This window comes from Grampus griseus, assembly GCF_964374135.1.
Source record: "Grampus griseus genome assembly, chromosome: 6".
In the NCBI taxonomy this organism is placed as follows: domain Eukaryota; kingdom Metazoa; phylum Chordata; class Mammalia; order Artiodactyla; family Delphinidae; genus Grampus; species Grampus griseus.
Window position 1 is genome coordinate 2,068,235 of NC_139000.1, and position 24,459 is coordinate 2,092,693.

At 62.7% G+C, this 24,459-nt stretch overlaps 2 protein-coding genes across 2 annotated transcripts in view; one reads left to right on the plus strand and one right to left on the minus strand.

Annotated features, from left to right (window-relative positions):
* Positions 1-522: 522 nt before the first annotated feature.
* MYMK (myomaker, myoblast fusion factor) lies at positions 523-9,058 on the minus strand (the record flags this gene model as incomplete). The annotated part of the gene is made up of 5 exons (XM_082657519.1): positions 8,680-9,058; positions 4,949-5,063; positions 3,943-4,091; positions 1,313-1,429; positions 523-672 (listed from the first exon to the last, which is right to left on the minus strand). The coding sequence occupies exons 1-5, from the start codon at positions 8,971-8,973 to the stop codon at positions 523-525; spliced, it is 825 nt and encodes a 274-aa protein (XP_082513645.1). The 5' UTR covers positions 8,974-9,058.
* Positions 9,059-16,878: 7,820 nt separating this feature from the next.
* Positions 16,879-24,459, plus strand: part of ADAMTSL2 (ADAMTS like 2) — a 35,974-nt gene continuing 28,393 nt past the window's right edge. Inside the window, exons 1-7 of the mRNA XM_082657177.1 lie at positions 16,879-17,066; positions 18,799-18,889; positions 19,433-19,575; positions 20,395-20,470; positions 21,626-21,728; positions 22,241-22,386; positions 22,520-22,643. Of these exons, the coding sequence (XP_082513303.1) occupies positions 18,800-18,889; positions 19,433-19,575; positions 20,395-20,470; positions 21,626-21,728; positions 22,241-22,386; positions 22,520-22,643 (682 nt within the window). The 5' untranslated portion in view covers positions 16,879-17,066; position 18,799. The remainder of the gene's footprint in view (positions 17,067-18,798; positions 18,890-19,432; positions 19,576-20,394; positions 20,471-21,625; positions 21,729-22,240; positions 22,387-22,519; positions 22,644-24,459) is intronic.

The window sequence follows — 24,459 nt, forward strand, 5'->3', positions numbered from 1 at the left end:
AGATGAAATGACGAGTGCGAAGAGCTTGGGCATTCAGTACATGAAAGTGGCTTGATTCAGGGACCCGGCTGGAGGGGCGCCAAGGGGCAGGCAGGCCTGGGCCGGGGACAGAGTGGCCCCGCTGGCCCTGGTGCGCTGAGCCTGAGGGCACAGGTCAGGGGTGGGAATCCCTGTTTCCAAGGGGAGCACACGGGACTGGGGTGGCGGCAGACCCCCTTGGGGCTGGGACTGGGCGAAGAGGCGGGGGGGACAGACGCTGGCTCCAGGGTTCTGCAGACATACCCACTCGTCGGGACCTCGGCCTAGGAGGAGGGAGAAAGTTCTTTCCTTTCCAGCATGGTTCTTAGTACCCAGTAGAAACTTCAGAAGTGGATTCTCAAGAAGCGCTCAGTGGGGCGCTTCCCACAGCCCTGGAGACTCCTCAGGATCGAGGAGGGGCGCTTCTCCAGGTCGGGAAGGACGAAGGACTCTCGCCAGGCCTGGGACGGGGCGGGGCAGGGGCCTGGAGCCGGGGAGGCACAGTTAGATACAAGCACAGCAGAGGGTGGAGCAGTGCAGCTTGGCGGGGGGCCCCGCGCTTCCAGCCTTCTTGTTGACCTTGGGCAGCAGCAGGACGAAGGCCATGGCCAGGGCGCAGTGGTAGAAGCTGTGGACGTAGGTGTAATCCCAGTCCTGCAGGGGAGACGGAGGACCGGTCTGCGGCCTCAGCCCCCGCCCGGAAGCCCAGCTTCCCTCCCACAGCCCCTGCCCCGCCCTGGGTCCTCCGCTCTGTGCCCCGGCTGCGGGCCTGGCGTGACATGGCACCTGCCAGTAACAGGGGCTCCTCCCCGACCCCCTGGCTTGTCCTCGGGAGTCTGGCCAAGTCCCCTCCTCCAAGAAGCCTCCCTCCACCGTCCAGCCCATGGTGGCCTTTCCCTCCACCAAACCCCTAGATCACCGAAGGTCTGCGCCAATTCACTGCGCCTTTGATGATGCGGCTGGGGCTCCTCCCTCCCCCCTCCCCCAGCACATCCCTTCTCCCCGTCTCCCCTCTCCCTCCCTCCTCCAGGTGTGCCCGCTGCCCCAGGCCCCTTCCGGGCTGTGCACCTCATCAGATGCAAGCCCTCTGTACTGACCCCCCCGACACAGCCCCGCAATGCCAGGGGTGCCAGGGAAGGACCAGACCGTGACTGGAGGGAGGTGCACGAGTGGGGCGCTGCTGGAGCCCCCGGGAGGGGCGCGGCCCCGTTCGGCACCTGGCCAAGCAGGCTGGAGCTGACCTGCTGACCGGAGCCCTTGTGGGTGGGCTGCTTCCCAGTCCCCCGCCAGGTACCTCAAAGAAGAAGCGCAGCATGAGAGCCAGGGCCCCAAAGCAGAGGCCGGGGCCTATCTGCTGGGTGTACACGCTCTTGTCGGGATACAGGCGCCTCGTCTCCTTCATCTGCTGCAGCTGCGGGGAGAGGGGCCAGAGGAACGCTCTCAGTCCGCAGCCTTGGGCACCTGCACCCTGGGCATCCTCAGGTGGGAGATGGGGCTCAGGGAAAGGCCCGGACGCATCTGGCCCAATGGCTGCAGGACCCAAGGGAGACCCCGCCTGGGTGATCGGGCCGTGGATGCCCTGGGCATTTTGACCCCACAAGTTCCCCCTGCCCCGTCTGCCTCTTGGGGTGAAAGAAGGCCGCCCTTTCCAGCCAGAGGAGAACCCGAGGGGACCAGACACGTGGTTATCTACAGCAAAGGGGTATTGGCGGTGTGGGACCCGCCCGCCGGCGTGGCCGTGGCGGGTGGGAGATGAGTGTGGCCATCCCTGCGAGACCTCCAGTCACTTTCAGAGTCGACAGACTCATCGTAGCATTTATTAGACACACCCGACCGGCGTGTGAAACCTGCCATTCCTCAGATGCTGATACCTAGAGTAAGGCTCAAGTGGGAGTTTAAACACAGGGGTTCACATACACTGAAAAGGTGAAGTAAATGCGGGTCCACATCCTGAAAACCCAAACCTTCGGGCCAAGGCCTTTCAGCGCACAGGACGTTTTGGATTTCAGCAAGGGAAACGGCTGCACACATCGTGGACGGTGGATGCCCCGGCGGGGAGGGCAGCTCCCCGTAATGGCACCGCCCCCCCACCCCCCACCCCGCCAGCGGATCACACAGAGACCATGAGTAGCTTCATGCTGGGTCAGGGCAGGTTTTGTCACCAAATGAATTCTCAAACGATGCCTGATTTTTCAGTTTTCTGAAATTTCCCATTGCTGGTGAGGAATCAGGACCTGCAATGTCGCGGGTGGTGTGTGGGTGCAGCTAAGGGAGCGTGACTCTGGGGGCAGCCGGCTGAGGCCCGGAAGCTCTCCTCCAGCCAATCCTGCCCCAGGTGGCACCCGGGCCCCGCTCCGCAGCCCCTTCACCCATCTCTCTCCACTTCCTGTCCCTGAGAGTTGCTCAAGAAGGGGCAGGCCTCCACGAGAAAAACTCAGCCCTCATTCCAGGAAACAACTGTCCTTGAAAAGCCAAAATCAACTCCACATTTAATGGTCTAGAAAACACCATTTGAGCCCCAGATGCAGGGAGCCAGGAAGCCCTCTCGGTTCCCGTGGTGCTTCGTGGGGACACTGGCGAGTGACCGCTCTTCTGGCTAATTAGAATCCAGCCCAGATTCAGCCCCGGCCAAGGTCTGCTGGAGGAGCGCCTTCCAGGGCACAACTCGGGAGCCTTTATCCCACTTCCTGCCAGGGAGGGAGCGAATTATCAGCACGGAGAGCGCTGTGTGTTTATGCATTCCAGAATGTTAATTAACGTGGTCCTTCCTGGTCCAGACAAGTCAGACCCCAGCACACTTCCGCCCCTCTCCGAGGGGCCTCCTGGGTCAGCGCGGGGCCAGCTTGGCTTCCCCAAGATGTGGTGAGAAAGAGGCTCCTTCCCTTCTGCTTGGAGTCAGGACCCGGCCTCACGCTTGTCCTGCCGTGACATCTTGTTAAATTGCTGACCTCGGAGCCTGGTTTCTTCACCAACCAACTGGCAAACTAAATCCTCCGCTCTCTGGGCGGAGAGAGGAGTGGGGCGAGTTTGGAACGCTCACCACCACCAGAACTCTATTTTCCCTCCCCAGTCTGCACCTTCTGCATCAGCTGCCCAGCCCGACCTCTTTCCCCAGAGAACCGCCCTCCTGCTTCCCAGGGCTTTGTTCTGGTCCCCAAGGCTCAGTTCCTTCCCTGCCCTGGGGGCCCAGGAAGTACGCCTGGGTGCACCCTGCCCAAGCATCCTTCTTTCCCTTGGGCTGGTCTGAGCGGGTTTCAGTCCTTGCAGCCAGGAGGGCCTTGTTATGACAGAGGGTGCGGGGAGGCCTGGGGACCACGTGTAGAAGGCCTCGTGGTGCCAGGCCCCTGGGTGCCCAACCAAGGGCCATCAGTCTGGCTCAGGCTGCTTCCATGCCCACGAGCAGCTCCACCTTCCGGTCGGCCTCACGCACGTCCTCCCTCTTTATCTGAACCAGGCTCAAGCCTCAGCCCCTCCAGGACGTCTTCCCAGATTAACCCAGGCCACTTCCAATTGATATGGCATCTCTAAACCAGCCGTTCTCTTCAATAATAATAATAATGACAATAATAAACAGTTGAGCGCATTAGAAGCCAGGTTCTGTGCCAGTCCTTAAGAGGCATTATCTCAATTCATCTAAGAACCAACCCTATGAGGTAGGTACTGGACTGTAACACCCACTTTACAGATGTGGAAACTGAGGCAGAGAGGTTAAGTGACTGGGGTCAGGTCCAGAGCTAGTGAGTACAGACGTAAAACAAACCAGGTTTGCATGGCTGGGGCACCCGACGGTCATCTTCTATGTGTTAGCTGAGGCCCTGTGTCCAGCCTGCCAACCCACGTGGCAGGAGGTAGATGGAGACCCCAAGGGGGAGGAGTCACCGTCAGGGGAGGGTGCCCCGACCGTCGGGCTCGCACAGTACGTACCCACTTGGCCGTGATGATGAGGACGGCTGTGCCGATGGGCCCCGAGTACACCCCATAGCCCCAGCGGTCATGGTAGGTCCGCACGGCGATGGTCAGGACGCCAAACATCACTAAAGTCGACCGCTTGGGCTCATCGAAGTCAGCCAGTGCTGCCAGGGAGAGAGCCGGGTGAGGTGAGGGGCCTCCCGCGCCCCTCCTGGCCGCTGCTCCCCCAGAGGCCCTCCCTTCGGGGTCCGGGTGCGGTGTCCCCTCTGCCAGGGAGACCCCGTGGCCCAGCCTGGGCCCCCCAAAGGTCTGAACTGCAACTGGTTTTAAAGGACAAGCAGGCTGCTGCATTCCCGTGGACAGAGCAGCCTGGGTTAGGCTGGCGGGAAGCTGCTCTAATACAGAGATCAATGTGTGGTGTCCGGGAATGAATGTCTCCCGTGGGACCACTAGGACGCAGACACGAAGACCACAGCTGGGAAACGAGAAAGATCTGGGTCCTTCACAGGCCCGTGCCCGTAGCAGGAAGTCCCCAGTCTAACGGGGACCGTGCGTCCTGACGTCGCCACGAGTCCACAGTAAGTGAAGAACAGTCTCAGAACCGTGTGGTTTCGAACGGTCCCATCTTCATAAAGACCTGAGCTAAAAATCGTGTGCGAGCCTCGGGGACAGCCTTGGGGGCGCAGATTCTGAACTGCGAGCGGCGGTTCTCCGGGGGGAAAGGAGGGGGCCGAGCGCTTCCTTTTTTCCTCTGTACGCCTCTGCTCAGTCTGTCAAAACAAGCCTTTGCTAAATGTGCCACTTTAAAAGGTTATGGAAAATGGGAATCGAGGCCCTGAAGTGCTACGCCTGCTTTTTCACAGACTGAGCACCACTCTGAACCTCCGGGTAAGGAAGGAGGTTCTCAGAGATGAGAGGCGGCGGGGAGGCGGTCGGCGGGCTTGGCTGGCCGAGTGCAGGGTGGGTGGCGGGGGACCCAGGTCCCCGGCGCAGGGCTGGGCTACCGGGGGCGGCCACTCACCCATCAGTGACACCCACATGCTCAGGGCCGTCCCGTAGACGCTGAAGTACTCCAGGATGTCGTGGCGCAGGAAACAGAGAACCGCCAGGCCGGGCCCGTTGCAGGCGTGGTAGAGCTGCCGGGAAACCCCCAGACGGTCGGTCAGCAGGGAGAGGAGAGCTCTGGAGCCCCGGGGCCATGCCTGGGCCCCGAGCCACGGCCCCGTGAGCTGGGACCTCGGGCAAGTCACCGAATGGCCCATGGCTCTTTTCCCCATCTGAAACGTGGGGACGCAGCGGACTACTCCCCCATAGGGTCTTGCGGACGAAGCCCGCAGAGGTGAGGACCCTCCCGTGTGACCCACAGATTCCCTCAGCATCCAGGTCTGCTGAGGCTGGAGCCTGTTTCCTTGGGTACCGGTCTGCCCTGCACGGGCCGGTGGGGCCTTCTCTCCCACCATTTACCCCTCTGACCACCGGGCATCTGAAGCCCTGGGGGGCTTGCGGATTCTCAGGTACTGAGCCTGCCCTGTGGGTTGACCCCTCAGCAGGTCGGGGTTGGGGGTCAGAGGTTTGTTTCTTTAAGAGGGTCTCGGGCTGATCTCGGGGTGCCGCCGGAAGGGAGCCCGCTCTGAGAACCACCCGCCGGCAGCCCTCAGTTTGTTTCTCTAAAGTGAGGACAGATCGCAGAGACACCCCCGCCCCCGCCCCCCCCCCCCCGGCAGGTGCGGAAAGCAGCGTCCTCCTTGCCCCCCTCCTCCCCACGCTCCTATAGTTGTCTGCCAGATGCCTAATTTAATAGCAATTTTAAAGCAAAATGTCTGTATTTTCAAAGCTGTCAACTTATTTCTGGACAACCGTCTCCTTTCGCTTACACATTTCATCCTTTTAAGTAATATTTAATGACATGATGTAATTATTTTGACAAGCTCAAGGGCATAAACAAGCTTGGAGCCCAGCACAGGCGACGCTTGGTCAGCCCAGCTCAGCTGGGTGGAGAGGCGTGCAGGACAGCAGCCCACATCTGGAGGCGCCAGGGATGCTACGGTGCAGGGGTGGTGAGAGCCCTGGGTCATCTGGTGAGTCGAGCAAGTTGAGGTCGATTTAGAGCTTCCACTGGCGGCAACTTCATGGGAACTAAAGCTCAGGTGCACCGAGGAGGCATTAACAGAGATGTAGCGTCCAGAACAGGGGAGGACACGGTACTGCTCCCCTCTGTCTGGTCAGACCCCCCCCAGAGAGCTGTGCTGAGCTGCGGAAGCTGCACCCTTTGAAGTGCCGCTGGCAAAGAACAGGTTGGGGGAAAGGAATCAGGCCGTGGATGTGACCGTTTAGCTCAGCAAAGAGGAGCTTCAGGTGGGGCGCGATCAAGGTGCTCACATCTCCAGGAGAGAGGAGGGAGAAGAACACTTGTTCCCCGTGGCTCCAGCAGGCAGAGCCAGGCCCTGTGAGTGACCCTCCGGCTCCTTCCAGAACTACTTCTCCCCACCCCCACCCGAGCCCTGCTGTCTCTGTACCCATTGTCTCTCTTACATAGCACAGATCGCGATGTACGATTAAAGGCTTCATCACTCTGAGATTCTGGACGCGGTCTGTGCCCTGTCACCCGCCTCGTCCCGGCCTAGAGCTGGCTTACCATCGGCCAAGTGTTTGCCTGTGAGCACAGCGTCAGGGAGGCTTTGGAGCGGTTTGAAGGAGAGCTGGCCCAGGAGGGGCCTTTCCCCCCAGGCCCTCGGTTCACCCCTGCTGGAGAGGTGGGGCAGGTGAGACTCAGGGGGGAGCCACCTGCCAAGGATCAGGGCGAAGCAGCTGTGGGCCCTCAGCCTCTGTGCCTCCCTCCCTCTTCCGACCGAGCAGACCTGGCTCTGCACGGCGCTGATCGGGGGCGCGGGTGGCAGGTGGCTGGATGCCTGGCAGGAGAGGGCGCGGCTTCCGGAGGCCGGCCTGGCAGGTCCTGGCCGTGAGCTCTGACAAGCGGCGGACTGCCCCTAGGGCTGGAGTGGAAGGCCCCTGTCAAACGGGGACGAGAGCCCCTGCTCCGTGGGGTGGGCCAGGGGACTCCACGTGACACGACACGCAGCACGGGTCCAGCAGCTGTCACAGGACGGGCCCGGTGGGAACACAGAAGACTCCACACGGGAGGCAGAAGTGGCGATGGTGCCACTGGGGGCTCTGGGAGAAGGGGCCTGATTGTGTCTTTAGGCCGGGGACACTTGTCGCCGGACGCAGCTGTCCCTGCCACTCTGGCTGGGTGGGGCAGGGCGGGGTGGGCCTCTGAGGCCAGCCGCAGAGGCAGCTGTGGGGTCAGCTCAGCCCCAGTGGGGAGGGGTGGCCTGGCGGTGACTGTGGTTTCGGGGGCGGGGTCCAACATGGGCCTGGAGGACAAGACCCCGGCTCCTCTCCCCGGCCCTGGGCCCTTGTACTCACAGAGAAGCCCCCTGTCTGCCCGGCTCTGGTTCCTCAACTGCTGGGCAGACCTCCTGGCCCTCACCCAAGCTGGGGTCCCGCGAGCAGCAAATGAAACGGCTTTCGACAAGATTCCTTGAAGGAGCTGGGAGGCCCTGCTGCCCGGGGAGGCCCTGCTGCCCGGGGAGGCCCTGCTGCCTGGGGAGGCCCTGCTGCCCGGGGAGGCCCTGCTGCTCGGGGCTGGGGGGGCGCCCACGCACGGCTGGCACTGCCACACGGAGTCCGGGAACCCTCACCTCCCCCGAGCATGCTTCATCAGGGAGTTGGGTTTAAACCAAGGCTGGGTCTGATGGAAGATGATGGAGGAAAAGAGAGTGGGGCCCCTCTGGGGGTCCAGCGGCAAGGGTGGCTGGAAGGAGCCTCAGAGGCTCACAGACAGGGAGGCAGGAAGGCACTAAGATGTAGAGAGATGCTGGCTGGCTGGCTGGCTGGCTGCTGGCTAATCAGGCAGGTAGAGAGGTGATTGATTAGATATATGTATAGATGACTGATTAGAGAGATAGTACATAGATAGGTAGGTAGGTAGACAGACAGACAGAAGCTAGAGGGATGGATAGATAGGGCCAGAGAGACACATGAGGGCAACAGAGCTAGGGACGGACACCATGAGATTTAGAAAGAGAGTCAATTCCGTGAGGATATGGCTCCAGAAATCCAGAGAGAACCAGACACAGCGCGAGCCAGCATGAGAAACACAGAGCGAAAGAGACCCACAGGGAGACGGGGGAGGGGGACAGAGAGAGAGAGACAGACAGCCAGACATATAAATAGAAAGAGAAAGAAGGACTCCGAGAGAGACGTAGGCCCCAAGAAGGAGAGACAAGCCGACGTGAGCAGGCCCTCCTGAACTGAGGCCAGCTGCAGAATCCTGGAACCAGATTCCCCTGGCCCTACACGTTCCCTGAGCCCTGCTAGCCCCCTCCTGGGCCTGGAGTACCAGGGAGAGTCGTGGGGGGGGGGGTGAAGAGGGGAGCTGGAGCCAGGAGGAGCCTTGGGTGGTTGGCAAGAAAAGGGGGATCTTGGAGGGGCTTGTCCCTGGCGCACTGTGGGCTTGGTCTCGCAGACACCAATCCCAGGGTGACTTCCTGCCACAGTTGGGGAAACTGAGGTCCAGGAAGGTGAAGGGGGCCCACAGCCCTCTCTCCTGGTCTCTGGGCTCTTTCCTCCACCTCCCCATCATCACTTTTCTTCATCACCCAACAGAGCAACGTGGTGGAAAGACAGCCCCTGTCCTCCGTCTCTGGGAGGGGCCCCGGGTGGGTCCTATCCCCAGGGCCCCGGACTTACCGCCACAAAGAACATGGTGAAGAGGTAGACCATGGCCTCCATGTGGAACTGCCTCTTGGCAGCAATGCTGACCGTGGGGAGGAAGCCCAGGCTGCTGAGCGTGGGCAGGAGCAGCTTGGCCGCCAGAGTCCCCATGGGCTGGTGGGGAGAGGTAGGTGCAGGCCTCCCGGGTCTCCAGGGCAGAAAAGCGAAAGGGAGAAGGCCCGCTCCTTGCACCAGGGGCTCCGGTGGCAGCTGTGGTTTAAATGCCCTGAAGAGAGGCAGGGGTGTGCGCACACATGTCCAGCAGCACATGGAGAGGGTTCAACAGCTGATGTACCATGTGATCAGCACTTGTCTCTGATTTTTTTTTTTTTTTTGGGTAGGTCAGAGCTGTTGATTCAAGGAGACCGGCCTTCTTTTCTCCGAGGCAGCAACTTCGGAGAAGAGTCCCCAGGAGCACAATCGCCGATGTCCAGCCACTTTCCATCCTGGCCCCTGGCCCCTCCCCGAGGTGCTCCGGCGTCCAGAATAAGAAGAGAGCAGACTCTGCTGCTTGAGTCACGCGTCCACAGGAGGCAAGAGGTTAGAGAACCCAAGGTTCAGCAGATTCTAATCACTAAAAGGACCCTGTAGATAAGTTTCACAATTTACCAGCCCAGGGCATGTCTGACTCCCCTGCTGCTGCCCCAAACAGGCTTCCTTGGTAACTAAACAAATGAAACTAACATTCTTTTCTATTTGGTTACATAGTTTCAGACCTGAAGTACACAGAACTGGACGAGCTCTACCAGTGTCCCCAGCGCAAGGGGGATGCTAGCCCTCTCAGCATTCCTTGGCCTTCGGGAAACTACCTTCCTTTGTTGAAGAGGCCTGGGGGAACTGGCCAGCAGGGTCCCCCCTACACCGCCCCGTTATCCTCTGGCCAAGGAACGATGGGAGTGTGGGAGCTCCCCAGGCCAATTCTCCCTCCCTGGAGGGACTGCTTGATTCATTGCTTGACTGATTAATTCTTTTGTTTACTTGTTGCCAGCAAAAGGACAGCTTTCATTCCGTTTTGGTTTTCATCATGATATAATGGTGTCGCCTACAACAAAACGCACAGATTTATCATGTACAGTTCGATGAGTTTTGACATGTGCTGTGTGACCACCCCTGCGTCCCCGTGACTCCAGGACAGCCCTCGAGGCCCCAGCAGAGGCAGCCACTGTTCAGGTTTCTGCCACACGCTTGACTTTGCCTGTATAAATGGACTCACGCGGTGTGCACTCTTTCGGGCTGGCTTCTCTCACCGCCCCGGAATGACCCTGAGATTCAGCCACGTTGTGTCCAGTGGCTTGTTCCTGTGGTCGCTGGGTGGCTACGCCGGAGTTTGTTCTCCTGGGAATTGGAATCTGGAGTATGGGAACAGCGGGGGCGAGGCCAGGAGGTGCCCATGCGTGTCGGCGCCTCAAGGAGAGGCTGCCGGCTTGTCCCACGCCCCCTGGGCCCGCTTGACCCACCTTTCCTTCCATCTGGGAGCTCCCTCACACCTTTCCAGAAGTCTCTTTTTTTTATCATACGTTGGCTGGGGGACATTTCTGCCGTTGGCCATGAAAAGTCCCATTCAGTACACGTGGTCACGTCATTCTTCTGCTCAAGCACCTTCCAAGGCACCCTCAGCCCTCAGCGTGAAGTCCAAGTTCTCTGGGGGATCGCGGGGCCACCCCCGGCCAGCCCTGTCCCCCACAGCACACCCCAGCCTCCACGGTACGCTAGGACCCCGCCCCTCTTCCCGGCCTCACCGCCTCCCCTGCACACACACTTCGCCCTCCTCTGACATCTGTGGGACGGGTCCCCACCCGGCTCAGGCAAGCTGGGGTGCTCTGCGCTGGCCCAGCGCGCCACTCGTTCCCGTCCGGGCCTCCAGCTCTCTGTGTCGTGCGGTCGGTGCGGGGCTGCTTGGGGTGTGTGCCCACTGCTCGACTGGCCAGCTCACCACCCAAGTCCGGGGCCAGGCCTGGCACGTGGTGGGTGGTCAGCAGACACTGGCTGAATGAATGACTCTGTGAAAAGAATGAATGAAAGGCCAGGGAGGCGGGGCTGCGGGGCGTTTCAGTCTGGCGCTTAGGAGCCCCGTTCCCTCTCCAAATGGGAAAACCAGATCGTGCCGTGTGTGCAGCTCTGGGTAAGAGGCAGGCGGCCCCCTGCAAGCTGGTCATGGGGGCCCTGATCATCCCGGCCCGCCTCTCCACACCCCGCTTCTGCCCAGCCGCAGCCCCCAGCCCCAGCTTCCAGAAGGGGTAGAAATCGTGTGGCGAGGAGATGGATTAGAGGTGAGGTGCTAGGAGAGAACTCTCCGGAGCGGTAACCCCGCTCAGGAGCAGGAAAACATTCCACAGTCGGTTTTGTGCATGACTCTGTGTGTGCGTGTGTGTGTGTGTGTGTGCGTGTGCGTGTGCGTGTGTGTGTGTTTTGCAGCTGTAAACTCCAGGGCTGGGGCTGCAAGCTTGGGGAGGGGAAAAAGAGAAGGGGGAGGTGATGGAGGAAGCAGGAGGGGAGCCGCACATGTGCTGTAACCATTAAGGACCAAGGGGGCCGAGAGGGGCTGCCCCAAAGCAGGGAGACAGGTGGCCAGCCTGGGGGCGGGGTGGCCCAAGGACCCCCCTACAGAAAGGCTGGGACTTGAGCAGCGCTTTTGGGGGGGCGGAGCGTAGAATGGGGGTCGGGGTGCAGCCTGTGTGTGGCTCCCGTCGCAGACCTGGCCGCCTGGAGACAGGCCAACTGGCTCAGGGGAAGGCGTCCAGCTCTGAACAGGACTTAAAGGACCCTCGGTTCTCACTGGGGCCAGGGAAGCGACTGGCCTGGGGAGCTGGGTGGGGCAGAGTAGAAGCAGCAGGCCGGCTGCTGTGGGGGTGCTGTGCCCCCAGGCACAGGGCAGGGGGAGCCGGATCGGGCTGGGCTGGGAGACAGCAGAGACGTGCTCTGGCCTCCCCGTCTTCTGGGCTCCGGTGGTCCCGCCAGCCGACCGGCCGGCCTCCGATACCCCACTCCACCCCACCCTCACCTGCTGGTGCTCGGGCCAAAGGGGATGCCACAGGCGGTGCGCCCTCCTTCTGCCAGGATGCCCTTGCCGGGCTTGCCTCCACGTTAATATTGTAGCCCTGGGCCTCTCCTGACCCCTGGTGCGGGGGAGCTCTCCATTCGAACCCCTGTGTGTGTCTTGAAAACCATTTACACACACAGACATTCATTCAGGGCTGGCATGTGCTGAGCTCTCTTCCTACTTTGTCCCTTTGGGCCGTGCCAGCAGCTGGAGGCGGGGGGTGGGGGTGGGGGGGGTGGACGTCTCTCTCTCCCCATTTTACAGAGGAGGAGACTGAGGCCGGGAGAGGAGGGGAGACTGGCCCCTGACGCATGCTCCTAGCCAAGGCCCCCAGGCGCATCCCTCCTCTCCCCAGCAGGTGGCGCTGGTCCCAACGGGACCTGGCAGGGCCTGTCCCGGGCAGGGTGGGGGCCGCTGGCGGGGCAGCCACAGCCTGGGGAGCAGGGAGTGGGAGCCGACCCGCCCACCCTCCCCTCCCTCGGGCCCCTCGGCGTGGAGAAGGCTGGTTTTATAGAGGTGCTGAAATGCCCGGAATGCCACATGGCTCCCGCCTCCCGGACAGCTGTCTGTCTGCTCAGCCGCCCAGCAGAGCGGGGCCAGCTGCTGCATTTGCAGCCTACACGTTCTGAACCCCCGACCCGCAGCGCCAGAGCACAGCACAGCAGCCCTTGGCTCTCTGGGTAGCGACCCGCTGAGGCCCTCCTGCCCCTGGTGGGAGGGGGTCTGGGTATCGACGCTCCTGATTCTTCCCGTGGGGGTCCCCAGGCTGGAGTACCATCCGGGGCCTCTGCAACTGGGGTTGTGACAACATTCGTGCTGTCCTCAGCTAATGACTGGAAATGAGCAGCTCCAGCTGCCTCTGGTGAGCCGGGCGAGGGCCCCGCCCCTTCTTAGCTCTGGGGCCTTGGTGTACCCTCTGTCCGGTGAGCCTCAGTCTCCCCATCCACAAAATGGAGCCCCTCGTCTCTGTCTCATAGCGTCACGGAGGGCATAGGGACAGGCCCTGCGGCAGCGGAGGGGCTGTCCCGGCAGGAGGTGACCCCCGCACAGCCGGGCTCGGCCTGCGCACCTCGGCAGGCGGTGAAATTCAGGAGCTCAAGGACGCAGCTCCCGCCAGTCCCACTGCCCCTTGCCCGGCAGTGGTCTGTCCCTGGAGCGCCAGCGGCAGGCTTACTTCCCAGCCCTGACGGGGCCTCCCGGGGCCCCGTCCTTGCTCCAGATTTGGGGCCAAAGGAGCCTCTTTCTAAGCACCCCAAGTCCCCCCACTTGAACCTCGAGACTTGGCCTAATGGAAAATGCCAGTGCTGACAAAGAGGGAGGGGAGGACTCTGTTTTGTGGTCCGGCCTGCTGAGCTCCAGTGGTCTGTGGGGCTGGGTCCTCCCTAACGGCCAGCCCAGGCCCAGAGCATCTGCCCAGGGAGCTCACGGGGAGGGACTTGCTGCTGGGCCTCCCTCTGGAGCCTGGTTCTCTTCCAGTCCTGGCCAACCACCTCCAGACTGGCCACATGGTCCCGCAGTGGCCCAGTCCCTGTTGGGTACAAGAGCTCTGCTGTCAGAAGGTGCCCAGGGTTGCCCCAGGCTCTGGGTGGGCAGCAGGACATCGGGGGACAGGGTAGAGGTCGTCACCCTCCAGGCCATGCTGGCCGGCCTCTGGGTGCCAGGGTTGAGGGCCCACTTCACAGGGGCTCTGGCTCTGGTCCCCGTCTTTCTGAGCTCTGTTTCAGACACTTGGCTGTGCAGGACAGGGCCCAGCTCCTGGCGTGACTGTCCAACCACTGGGACCACCCAAACTGGTCATCCCATGGCCCGCTGCACCCCTCCCCCACCCCCTCCCTTCCCTTCCCTTCCCCAAGTGGACTCTTCCCCTTCCGCCTTGTTTTCCCACGCTTCACCTCGCTTCCCCTGAGAAATGTGCCCAATTTCCTGTCTGCGAGCTCTTCAGACATCCAGAAAGCTCTGGTGGAAAGATAATCTCCTTCTGAAAAAACAGGTGTCACACAGAGAGTGGCGGGGACACCTCACCGTCACCCCGAAGGACTGCCGGACAAATCCACCCTTCCATGCACTGAGCACCTGGCTAGAGATGCTGGGCCCTGGCAGGTGCTAAGATACAGTGTGAACCAGGAGTAGCCCCCGCTCTGTGGGGTCACAGCCACAGGCCGGGGAAGATCCCGCTCAGTGCGAGAAGCCAGATTGAAGTGCTGGGCCACCTGGTGGGCTTCCTGGAGGAGGTGTCCTCAGAAAATCATCTGGAGGGCCAAGCACGTCCAGATGGGTGTGAAAGAAGGGCTCCAGAGAGGGGACAGCAGGAACCAAGATGGGGGCTCCGAGCCATTTCTTTCAGTGACTCTCCAGGGAGCCCCGGGCATCATCAGAGCTGGCAGGCAGCAATTCCGAGGGCCGCTGGGTGACCTGTGGGGCTCAGTGCAAAACGGGGAGCCCCTTCTTCACCAAGCAGGACAAAACTTTCTCATTCCTCCAAGGACCTCTCCCGAACAATAGGAGTGTTTTTATTTGCTGTTAATGTCGTGCTCCTTTGGGCATGGGGAGCTTGTGGAGTGAGTGCCTGGGACCCCACCGGAGACTCCCAGAGGGCAGAGGGCAGTCCTGAGAGGTGCAGGGGGTAGGAGGCCCCCCAGCAGAAGTCTCTCCATCACTCCATCACCCCATCCAGTGTCGCTCCGAGAACACGAATTCTAAGATAACACGATTAAACCTTCAACACGGTGACGGCAGAGCCTGGACCCCAGGCATGGCCTCTTCTGAGCCTGGGCTGCTCTTCCGGACACCCACTGTGCTGCTGGTTAGAAGCTTCTTAGATACTCTGGGTTCTGCCGTCCAGGCCTGGCTGCGACCCCGTGCGGTGGGTCCCGAGGGCATCTAAGGCCCCGCCAGGAGGCCCAGCCCGACCGGTTCTCCAGAACTGACAGTGGCTCCGCGCTTGGCACTTGAGGTCTTCGGAGGCACCCCCTGCCTGTGCCTGATTCTTTATCACCAGTCACCCCCCGCAATTCCGAGGGTCTTCAGGGGCCCCGGGCCCTTCCCTGACCCCTGACGTCTCCCTCCGAAACCCCCAGACCACCAGTGGACCAAGCAGTGGTCACAGCTCCCTGCGGCTCTGGAGTCTGGGGGCTTGCTGGAGTCCTTCGGGGTGGGGGAGCCCCGGCCGGCTTCTGGAGGTAGAGGGTGGGGTGAGGGTGGACGTGTGGCCCTCCCAGGTCACACACCTGCTAGAGGTCCCAGAGCTGGGGGTGGCAGCCCGCCTCCCAGGCACTGTCCCGTTGAGCTAAGAGAATGCGCTGGGGTGTTTGCTGGCTGTAGGGTCCCTCCCGAGGGAAACCGTTAGTCACCCTGGTGCTGGCTGGACGTGGATCCAGCAGTGCCCGGAGAGCTCGGGAGCGTGCCGGGGGATCAGGGCCCTGGCGCCTGGGGGGCGGGGCAGGGGTGGGGCAGGGGTGGGGGCAGAGGCCCCAGGGCGCGAGTCATCAGCAGTGTGTCTGTGAGGGGTCGGTGAGTGTGTGTGCCTGTGTGTGCATTAGCGTGTGCCCCTGTGTGTGCCTGTGAGGTTGCGTGCGTGCGTGCGTGTGTGCACGCGCACCAGTGCCACGTGACGGGTTCCATCGTGTCTGCGCTTCAGCATGCTGACCCCAGGGGGCAGCGTGGACCTGGGTTTGAGTCTTGGTTCCTCCCAACCACCCAGGGGCCCCAGGGGGAAAATGGGATGGAGGAGACCTGCCTCCAAGAGGGTCTGGGGAGGATGAACGTGATACAAGAACCTGCCAGATGGAGAGGATGTGCTCAGTAAGGACGCTGGGGTCCCTGATGTGCCGCCCCCAGACGTGCGACCCCGGGCACCACCCAGCGGTCTCGGGGCCTTAGTTCCTCCATCTGTAAAGTGGGGAGAGCAAAGATGCTGACCTCCTAGCTCTCAGCACAGAGGGAGAACTCGATGCAGGGCAGCAGGCCTTGTTGGTTTCAGGATCATCTCTGGTTGCTCTCCTCCCTGACCATTCCTGTTGGTGGCAGAGTCTTCCCAGGGGTGGAATGATTCTCAGTCGCCCAGGGAGGCAACTGGAGGAGCTCACCACAGTTCCTTCCGGCAGGGAGGGTGCAGGGAGGGGGAGGGCTTTCCAGGCGCCACTGGGAGCCATCCGCAGCGCAGAGGCAGGGGGATGGATGAAATGGCTCAGGGCCGCCCCACTTCCACCCCCACCGCGCGGAGGTGCCGGGAGGGTGGGCTCCAGGGAGGCTGGTGTGCGGGGCGGGCGCCTGGCGTTGTTTCCGGGGCAACTTGCAATGTCTGGGGTCCTCCCTGGGTGTCTGGGGGCCGAAGTGCGTGCCGCTGGCTCCGTGCTCTGCTCCACGCTCTGACTCAGCAGGAACACAGGCTGGAGCCCCACGCCGGCCTGCCAGGGGCTGCCCAGCTGGCCCGCGCCCAGCCAGGCCGCTGTGCCCTGCCAAGCTGGTGCTGAACATCTGCAGAGTTCCGCGCGCCTCCCCCCGACCGGCTCTGGCCGTCCTCGCCGTCTGGCCCGCAGGCCGTGGGCACTTCTGTCCCTTCCCCGGAACCCTCAGCTGAGCCTTGCTGCGTCTCCCTCAGTCCCTCCGCCTGCTCAGGCCTCCGTTTCTCAGGAGAATCTCTCCAAGGCTGGCTGGATGACCTCAGAGCATGGTGTCCCCTCTCGACCTCAGTCTTTCCTTCCGTAAAACGGAGCTATTGGATTGGATGCCTCATACACCCCGGACTCCATTCCGGGGAGTGGCAGAGACTGGGCCCCCTCTGGAAGCAGAAATCCGACGGACCAAGCCTGGGGCTCGGCTTTGCCGCCGCCAACCTCCCCTGTGACCCCGGGCCAGTGGGCACTCCGTCTGGACACCCGGACACGCAGTCCCGTGTTCTGGACCTGGGAAGGCGGCCTCCCTGCTCGTGGCCGCGGCAGCAGTCAGCAGGCAGCTGGGCCGGCCTGGCCGGGCTCCAGAGGCGCGGAGCGGGTTAAAGTGTGCGCCAGGCCGGCCGGCGGGCGGCGGGAGGGGGGAGCAGCCTGGTGGGAAGTGTGAGTTCCTCCCTGTCTGCCTGACAGCTATAAAGGCCGCCGCGCCGCGGAGCTGCCACTGGGCTGCGCGCCTCCCGGGAACCCCCTCTCGTGGGTGCTCTTTGAAGTGGAGGAGGGAGGCGGCGAGAGGGAGGAGAAGGAAGGGAGAGAGGCCCAGCCCGCCGCCCTCTGCGCCCCGAGGCTCCCCCGCACCGCGCACCTGGCGCCGCCTGCCCGCAGCAGAGGCTCGGCCCCTTTCGTCCGAGGACAACCTGCTGACCCCCGGCCAGGTAGGCCTCCTCCCCGCCGTCCCGCTTCCCACCGCAGCCCTGCCAGGGCACGAGATGCAGCCCCAAGTGCACGCATGGCATCCCCGGGCCCCTCGGGGGAGCCGTTATGTAACAGGAGCAGGGCTGGTGGGGAGGGGTCCAGACCCTCCGAGCGTGAGCGCGGGGGGCCCCTCAGCTCCTAGCCTACCGCGCCTGAAGCCCTTGTTTGCACGGCAAGTCTCTCCCGCCGGCCGGTGGCTGTTTTTGGACCCCAGGGAGGGATGGGTCCCGCGTGAGCCGGGCCTGGCCTGCAGCCAGCGGTGTCTGGGAGCCTTAATGAAAACCAAGTGTGCAGCCGCTCAGCACCTGTCTTCAGCCTGCAGGCAGGAGCCGGGGCACAGACTAGCCAATGGGACGCCGAGGGGCCTCTGTGCCTGCGGGAGGCTGGGGGGTGTAGATGGAGGCCTGCGGGGGAGGGGCGGCAGCCGGCTGGAGCGGTGGCAGGCCGCCGGCCGGGAGGTGCGGATCTCAAGGGCTCTGGCTCCAGGCTCTGGGGTGTACTGCCGCCTCGCCTGGGGCAGACAGAGGGCAGAGACATTCTTGGGGTGTGAGGGTGTCATTGGCGTAACTCTTGAAAATTTGCAGGTGCTTGAGCTGTGCGGAAACGAGGGTTTGAAGGAGGAGAGAAGGGGGCAGATGTGGACTTAGTTTCAGGGCTGGCAGGCGTGGGGGAGGGGGGCTCTCCTGCCTCCTCTCCTTGGAATTAGTCCCTGAGTTTGCTCTGGGGGCTGGGGGCTGGTCGGCCACCTGGCTGTGTTGCTTCGGGCAAGTTGGCTCCCCTCTCTGGTTCCAGGCTCTAGGGGGTGGGCTTGATGGCTTCGGAAACTCCTCCAACCCCTGGCAAGTGACAACTCGGGACCTGAGACAAACCCTGGACAGAGGCCGCTGTAGGCCCCACTCCTCCGTCTCAGGGACAGATAGGGGAGGCTGGGGGCCCGGGAGGCTGCAGGCTCCCCTTGACCTGACCCCTGGCTCGGAGGTCCAGTAGTGTTCTGTGCTGAGGGTGCTGACTTCTTGGGAGACAGCCCCGTGGTCCTAGGCCACCCTCGCTCCAGCACTCCGGAGGCACAAGCTGTGTGTCTTCTCTTGGGAAGGAGGGGGCACAGACGCTTGGGCTCTGCGCAGCGTGGGGTCCCTCAGGGCAGGGGGAAGCTGTGTCCAGGGAGGGAGAGGGCCTGGCAGAGTCTGTGGCGTCCACGGCCCCCTCCAGCAGCTCCATGTAGCCGACGGGAAGGATCGTTCTCCCACGTGGCCAGCAAGTGCTGAACAGATAAAAATCCCAAGGTGCTCTTGGTCGGGTCCACCGGCCGAGGTAATGGATCGACCCTCAGCGCCTTCATCCAATGGATGCAGCCTGGGCCTATAGGTGTCCCTGGGTTTCTCTCCAGGCGTTCCCCAGGCAGCTCAGCTATTCAGAGGCAAAGCGTGGCCCATGTCCCCAGATGCCCTCAGATCAGGTGGTACGGGCGTAGTGTGCACACCACCACCCTAGTGTCTCAAGCCCGTGCAGGCATCTCTAATCGTTCATTGAGCCCTCCCAACAGGGCCACCAGACCGCCACTACCAGCCAATCCCAGATAACCTCAGGCCTCAGCACTGGGTGGGCTCCGGGAGCTTTTCCCCAAAGCGGACTCCAGCCAGCTGCAGGAGGAGCTGGACCTGGCCTGGCAGTGACTGTGCCCTTGCTTCCTAGGATGGATGGCAGATGGCAGCCTTCACGCTGGGCCTGGTCCCTGCTGGCTGTGGCACTTGTGGCTGGGGGTGCATCGTCCACAGGGGCCGTGGTGAGTGGGGCGCACGACCCTTCGCCCAGGTGGGCTGACGCTGAGGGCTGGGCGGCAGACACGGGGCAGGGGTCCGGGGGTCCTGGAGTGCCTTCCCAGATCCCCTCCCGCTCCCGGGAACGTGCCTTACAGGCCAGTGAGGCCAGCCCCTGCGTGCGGGGCTCCGGCCGCTCCAGAGTCCTTGCTGATTCGGCAGGACAGGGGCTGACTGCTCACCTTCTGAGAGAAGCCCCGGAGTGTGGCGTGTAGACGGGCGGGTTTGGGTCCCGCAGAACCCAGGCTGCTCGGGGAAAAGAAAGGATGGTTAGGCTCAGCCTCAGGATCCCGCCAAGCTCCCAGGATGTTCCAGATCCCCAGATGGGGCAGGACCCGAGGCCCACAGCTCCCTGGGAGGCCCCCCAGAGACCGCCCTGGAGATCTGAGCCTAGGCTTCGAGCAACCCACCCAGGGGGCTGTGTCCTCCTGTCCAGGGCACGGGGACGGCAGGCCCGTCCGGCCAGGTGCTCCAGCCTCCTTCTAACTGTCGTGGGGCCTCTCACCCAGGACAACAGCCCAACATCCAACAGCCTGGAGGCGGGCACCGATGCCACCGCCTACTGGTGGGGAGAGTGGACCAAGTGGACGGCGTGTTCCCGCAGCTGCGGGGCTGGGGTGACGTCCCAGGAGCGGCACTGCCTGCAGCAGAGGTGCGGGGCTTGAGCACGTGGCCCTGAGGGGCTGGCGTGAAAGTGGGGCCGCCTGCACGGGAGAGGGAGGCCTGGGAGGTGGGGGGGTCTCGGGCTGGGAGAGGGGTCTTCAGGTTGAGGCTGCACAGGCCAGGTGAGCAAGTCAGTCTTTTCATTGGCTTCCGTTGAGGACGTGGCTTCTGTTGGGTCCCAGGCAACAGCGTCCTGGGGTTCGTCCTGCTCCATTTCTAGTGCTCTTTCAGTGAGGGGCCAGGCCCACCCTGGGTTTCTCTTCTGAAGACCTGAGTTGAATAAACATGGGGGAAGCATAAGGTGCAGTGGTTACTGTTGGCCAGACCTGGGTTCAAATCTTGCCTCGGCCACTTCCTAGCTGTGTGACCTTGGGCAAGTCACTTAACCTCTCTGAGCGTCCGTTTCCTCATTTGTGGCGTGGAGATTATGCTCGAGTCCACCTGACATTTCTGAGAATACAAGAGACAGTGTGTGTGTATGCACTGCAGCACGGGGCCCATACATGGGAAATGTGGTTATTTTATTACTAACTCTGTGTCCTGAGACCCTCTGCTGTGTGCTGGGGATAGAGAGGTGAATTGGATCTCACCCCTCCCCCTGAAGAAGGGGCTGAGAAACACCCTCAAACTACCGGAATACCTGTGACGTGAGAGGGCTCTGGTGCAGCAGCGGGGCTTGAGTGGGGAGGAAGGAGGCCTCAGTCAGAGGAATCAGAGCAGGCTCGGGGGCAGCGTGGTGGAGGAGTAGCCCAGAGGCCGCCCAGGAGCAGAAGCAGGGTCAGGGCTGCAGCCCGTGTCCTCCCGCCAGGAGGACGTCTGTCATGGGCACTGGGAACCGGACCTGCACGGGCACGTCCAAGAGGTACCAGCTCTGCAGAGTACAGGTGAGGCTCCGCCAGCCGGGACCCCCTCCCCCATCCCCCTTCTCTGGCAGGTCTCAGGGCAGCTTCCCGGTGGCCCTGGGCCCTCTGGACACTCTGTCCAGGGCCTGCCACTTACACCCTGTTGAAGAGAAGGGTGGTGAGGGCCTCCGGGCTCAGAATCCCCCCTTCCGGCATCAAATCAAATTTGTGGTGCCCACCACGGGCTGCGGGCACCTGAGGGGAAAAGGACCCACTTCTGCTGGCGGAACTCCAGCACGACCTCAAGGTCTGGGGTCTAGGGGCGCGCGCGGCCCCTGCGCTCAGCGTGAAGCCTGCTCGCGGGTCTCCCCGGGGGACTGGGGTCACCGGCATCCCCCCTGTGCGCCCGCCTCTGCTCTCTGCGCCCTCCACACCCAAACCTTCTCTGTCGGTCGCGTGCTGCACCGAGGTGGCTGGGTCTGGGCAGGAGGTGCTGACCCTGGCTCACCCTCCGGTCACCTCTTGATGGGGCCAAAGCCAGTCTGAACCAGACCCCCTGGACCGGGGGCGGGGCAGAGAGATGATGCTGTGCGTGTCCCCATGTCCCTGCGTCCACGTGTCTGTGTGTCTGTGTGGGCACACGGGGGGAGTTAGGGGCTGGAGGGAGGCGAGCGGCCATGACCTCTGTGCTGGCCTCGCTGGTCAGCTGCCCTCCTGACGTGAGCTCGGGAGGGAGCCCTGGCCCAGTTCGGCTTCTGGCCGCGGCGTGAGCAGCTGGGCCCCGCGCAGGCCCCTCCCCTCTGCCCCACGGGCCCCTCTTCTGTGAAGTCAGGCCCACGCAGTCAGTGCCCGTGTCCCAGGCACTGTGGCTGTGGATGCGGACACGCAGATGGGCTCCTGCCCGAGGACGCGGGGTGCGTGGGGACCCCGCGCGAGCACCGCCGAGGCCGGTGTCCCTGCCGCTCCACGTGCGGCCGGGGAGAAGGCCGGGGCGGTGGGACTGAAAGGATCCAGCCCAGAGCACGGGGAGGGCCAGCACACGTGGGTGCTGGAGGCTTGGTCCTCCCTCCCTCCTTCCAGAGAGCCCGAGAGACGGAGAGCACGGAGGAGAGCCACTTCCTGCTCTGCCTGGACAAAAATGCTTTTGTCGGGCCGAGTCCCTCCCAGAGCCTCCCGCCCTGTCTTCCCGCTTCCCAGGAGTGTCCGCCGGACGGGAGGAGCTTCCGCGAGGAGCAGTGCATCTCCTTCAACTCCCGTGTGTACAACGGGCGGACGCACCAGTGGAAGCCGCTCTATCCCGGTACTGTGGCCCTGGGCCACCCAGCAGGGAATTCTCTGGCAGGATCTATACCTGAGGGTCACTTCCTGGGGCCTGTGGGAGGGAATGTCCTCGTCCAGTGGGTAGGCAGGTGGGGAAACAGGCCCAGAGGTGGCGGGGGGTGGGTCTCGTCCAAGGTCATAAGAAGTTCAGGCGGCAGCGTAAATGACTTGGCCTCTCCCGCTCACCGGGTAAGTGCAGGGTCCCCAGGACCGGCAGCCCAGGGCCATCAAGTCGGCTCAGACCTCCTGCAGAGGGTACACTGCCCCCCACTCACAGGGCGGCAGAGGCTGGACTTCCAGAGCCTGGGCTGGGCCAGATCACCTGCATCTTGGTCCGTTTCTGCCACTGAGACCCCAGGCAAGTTCTTTCCATTCTCCAGGCCTCCGTTTCCCCATCTGTGCCATGAAAGAAGGGCCGTCTCAGTGCGGGGGAGGGGAGGTCCCTGACCCTGGCCCCCGCCAGCCGCCCTGAGACCCTGTCTCCCCCATCAGATGACTATGTGCACATCTCCAGCAAGCCGTGCGACCTGCACTGCACCACCGTGGACGGCCAGCGCCAACTCATGGTCCCCGCCCGCGACGGCACGTCCTGCAAGCTTGCCGACCTGCGAGGGGTCTGCGTGTCTGGAAAATGTGAGGTTGTTCAACATTGTAGCAGAAGTACCACCGGTCTCCTTGCGCCGGCCGCCCACCTGTCCACCCAGGCAGTGGCGGCCCCGGGGCCCGGGCCTCAGCGCCCTCCCAGCAGCCTCTCCACCTCCCTTCCTGCAGCCCATCGGCTGTGACGGGGTGCTCTTCTCCACCCACACGCTGGACAAGTGTGGCGTCTGCCAGGGGGATGGAAGCAGCTGCACCCACGTGACAGGCAACTACCGCAAGGGGAACACCCACCTGGGTAAGAGCCCCTGCCGCTCTGGGTCCAGGGCCCGTGGGATCCTGCCGCCGGCTGCTAAGTGACTGTGCAGGGTCCTTCCCCTCCTGGGCGCCCCGATCCTCCACCCAGGCCCAGCAGGGCTGGCCAGTGGCTCTGTAAGGCCCCCATTGGCTACCGGAAGAGCAGCAGCTCTGTGTTGAGCACCTGCTGGATACCAGGTGCCGCAGTGCTCACGGGGATTGGGGACCACATCTGACCCAAGCGCAGCCTTCAGGGAGATGTTAATACCATCCTTAAAAGGGGGAAACTGAGGCACGCGTTCCGTCCTCACCGCTGATATGAGATTGAGGTCTGGGCGCACAGATGCTGGGGCCTAAGCTCTCAAACCCTAGTTTCAAGGTCTGAAGCGGTGCCCAGGCTCCCGCCAGCTCTGCGCCGGCCGCAGCACAGAGCCAGCCCTCCTGGGGGTTGGGGGAGGGGCAGGCAGGGGGTCTGTGCCTGTGACAGGACTTTGCACTTTCGGCAGGATATTGCTTCTAATACTCAGTCTTGAACTGAATACATTCCTGGGTCTCAGTTAATGCTTGTGGGATTAAACTGGGTTATCACAGCCTGCAGACTGGGAAAGGCAGGGCAGCTTGAAACCCATTTGACAGATGGGGAAATTGAGGCCCAGGGTGGGAATTGCCGGCTCGAGGTCCCTCAGTGAGGCCAGGTGCGTCTGGACTAGAGCCAACCCCTCGAGAGCCCCCAAGGACCTGGCTGTCGGGACCCGCACGTGTCCTGGAGGTGGAGGGGACGGACACTTTCGGAGTTAGAGTTACAGGGCTTGGACGAGAGACCCAGGGATGGACATGCCGACTGAGGAGAGGCAGGGTGAGGACAGGAGGGGTGTCTCTAGCGGAAGCCCAGCCGGGCAGGGGTCTGAGTAAGGCAGGGCGAGCGCAGTGGGCAGAGGCCGCTTTCTTCAGAGGCCTAGCCGTGGGAGGGCGCGGGCAAAGACATCGCGCCTTTCCTCCCTTCCGTTCACAGACCTGCTTTTGGGACCTTCCGCCAGATGCTGGGGCGTCGAGCTGGCAGAGGCAGGGTTCAGAGGGTGCATCTCTTTCTGAGCGCCTCCTGGGTGCCAGGTGCGGCAGTCAGGTTCATGCCCGCGTGGAGCTCTCAGCTTGGGGGCCCGGGGCTGACCCTTACCCAAGCCCACCTATAACTCTACCAAGTGCACTGCACGGAGCCAAGTGCAGCACGGTTAACTCGCTCCCGGCTCTTGACTCCGGGTGGGGACTACCACTGCTGTCATTTTACAGATGTGGAAACAGAGAGGTTAAGAAACTGGGTTAAAGTCACACAGCCAGAGGAGGCAGAGGTGGGTGTGAACGCAGACAGCCTGCTCCCGGGTCTGTGGTCCTAAGCGGTGACGCACATGCTCCCCTGGCAGATGTGTGCGAGGTAGCCGTGGTGAAGCATCTCGGAGCTGGGCGCTCATTTAAAAACGAACACGTATAAACCTTCCTTTAAGTAAATGATATTTAAGCAGAGTCATCATTTCCTGATCGTTTTACCTCTATAACTCTTGTGTCTGTCAGCTGGAAATACTAGGGCAGCAGGTAAACGACTGTGTCCCTTTTCCCGACTCTGCGCCCAGCGACACAAGCTGGCAGCTTGACATCGGCCACAGTGGGTGGAAGCGCTTGTCCTCCGGAAATCGGCCGATACTGCAGGTCACAGCTGCTCCTGTCCTCCTGCCAAGAGAGCCAGTGGTTAGGCGTTTAGGGGCTCCCCGCGGGCCGGAAGGACCAGCTCAGGGTCTTCAGGGGGCCGTAAATGGGGGCGGCCG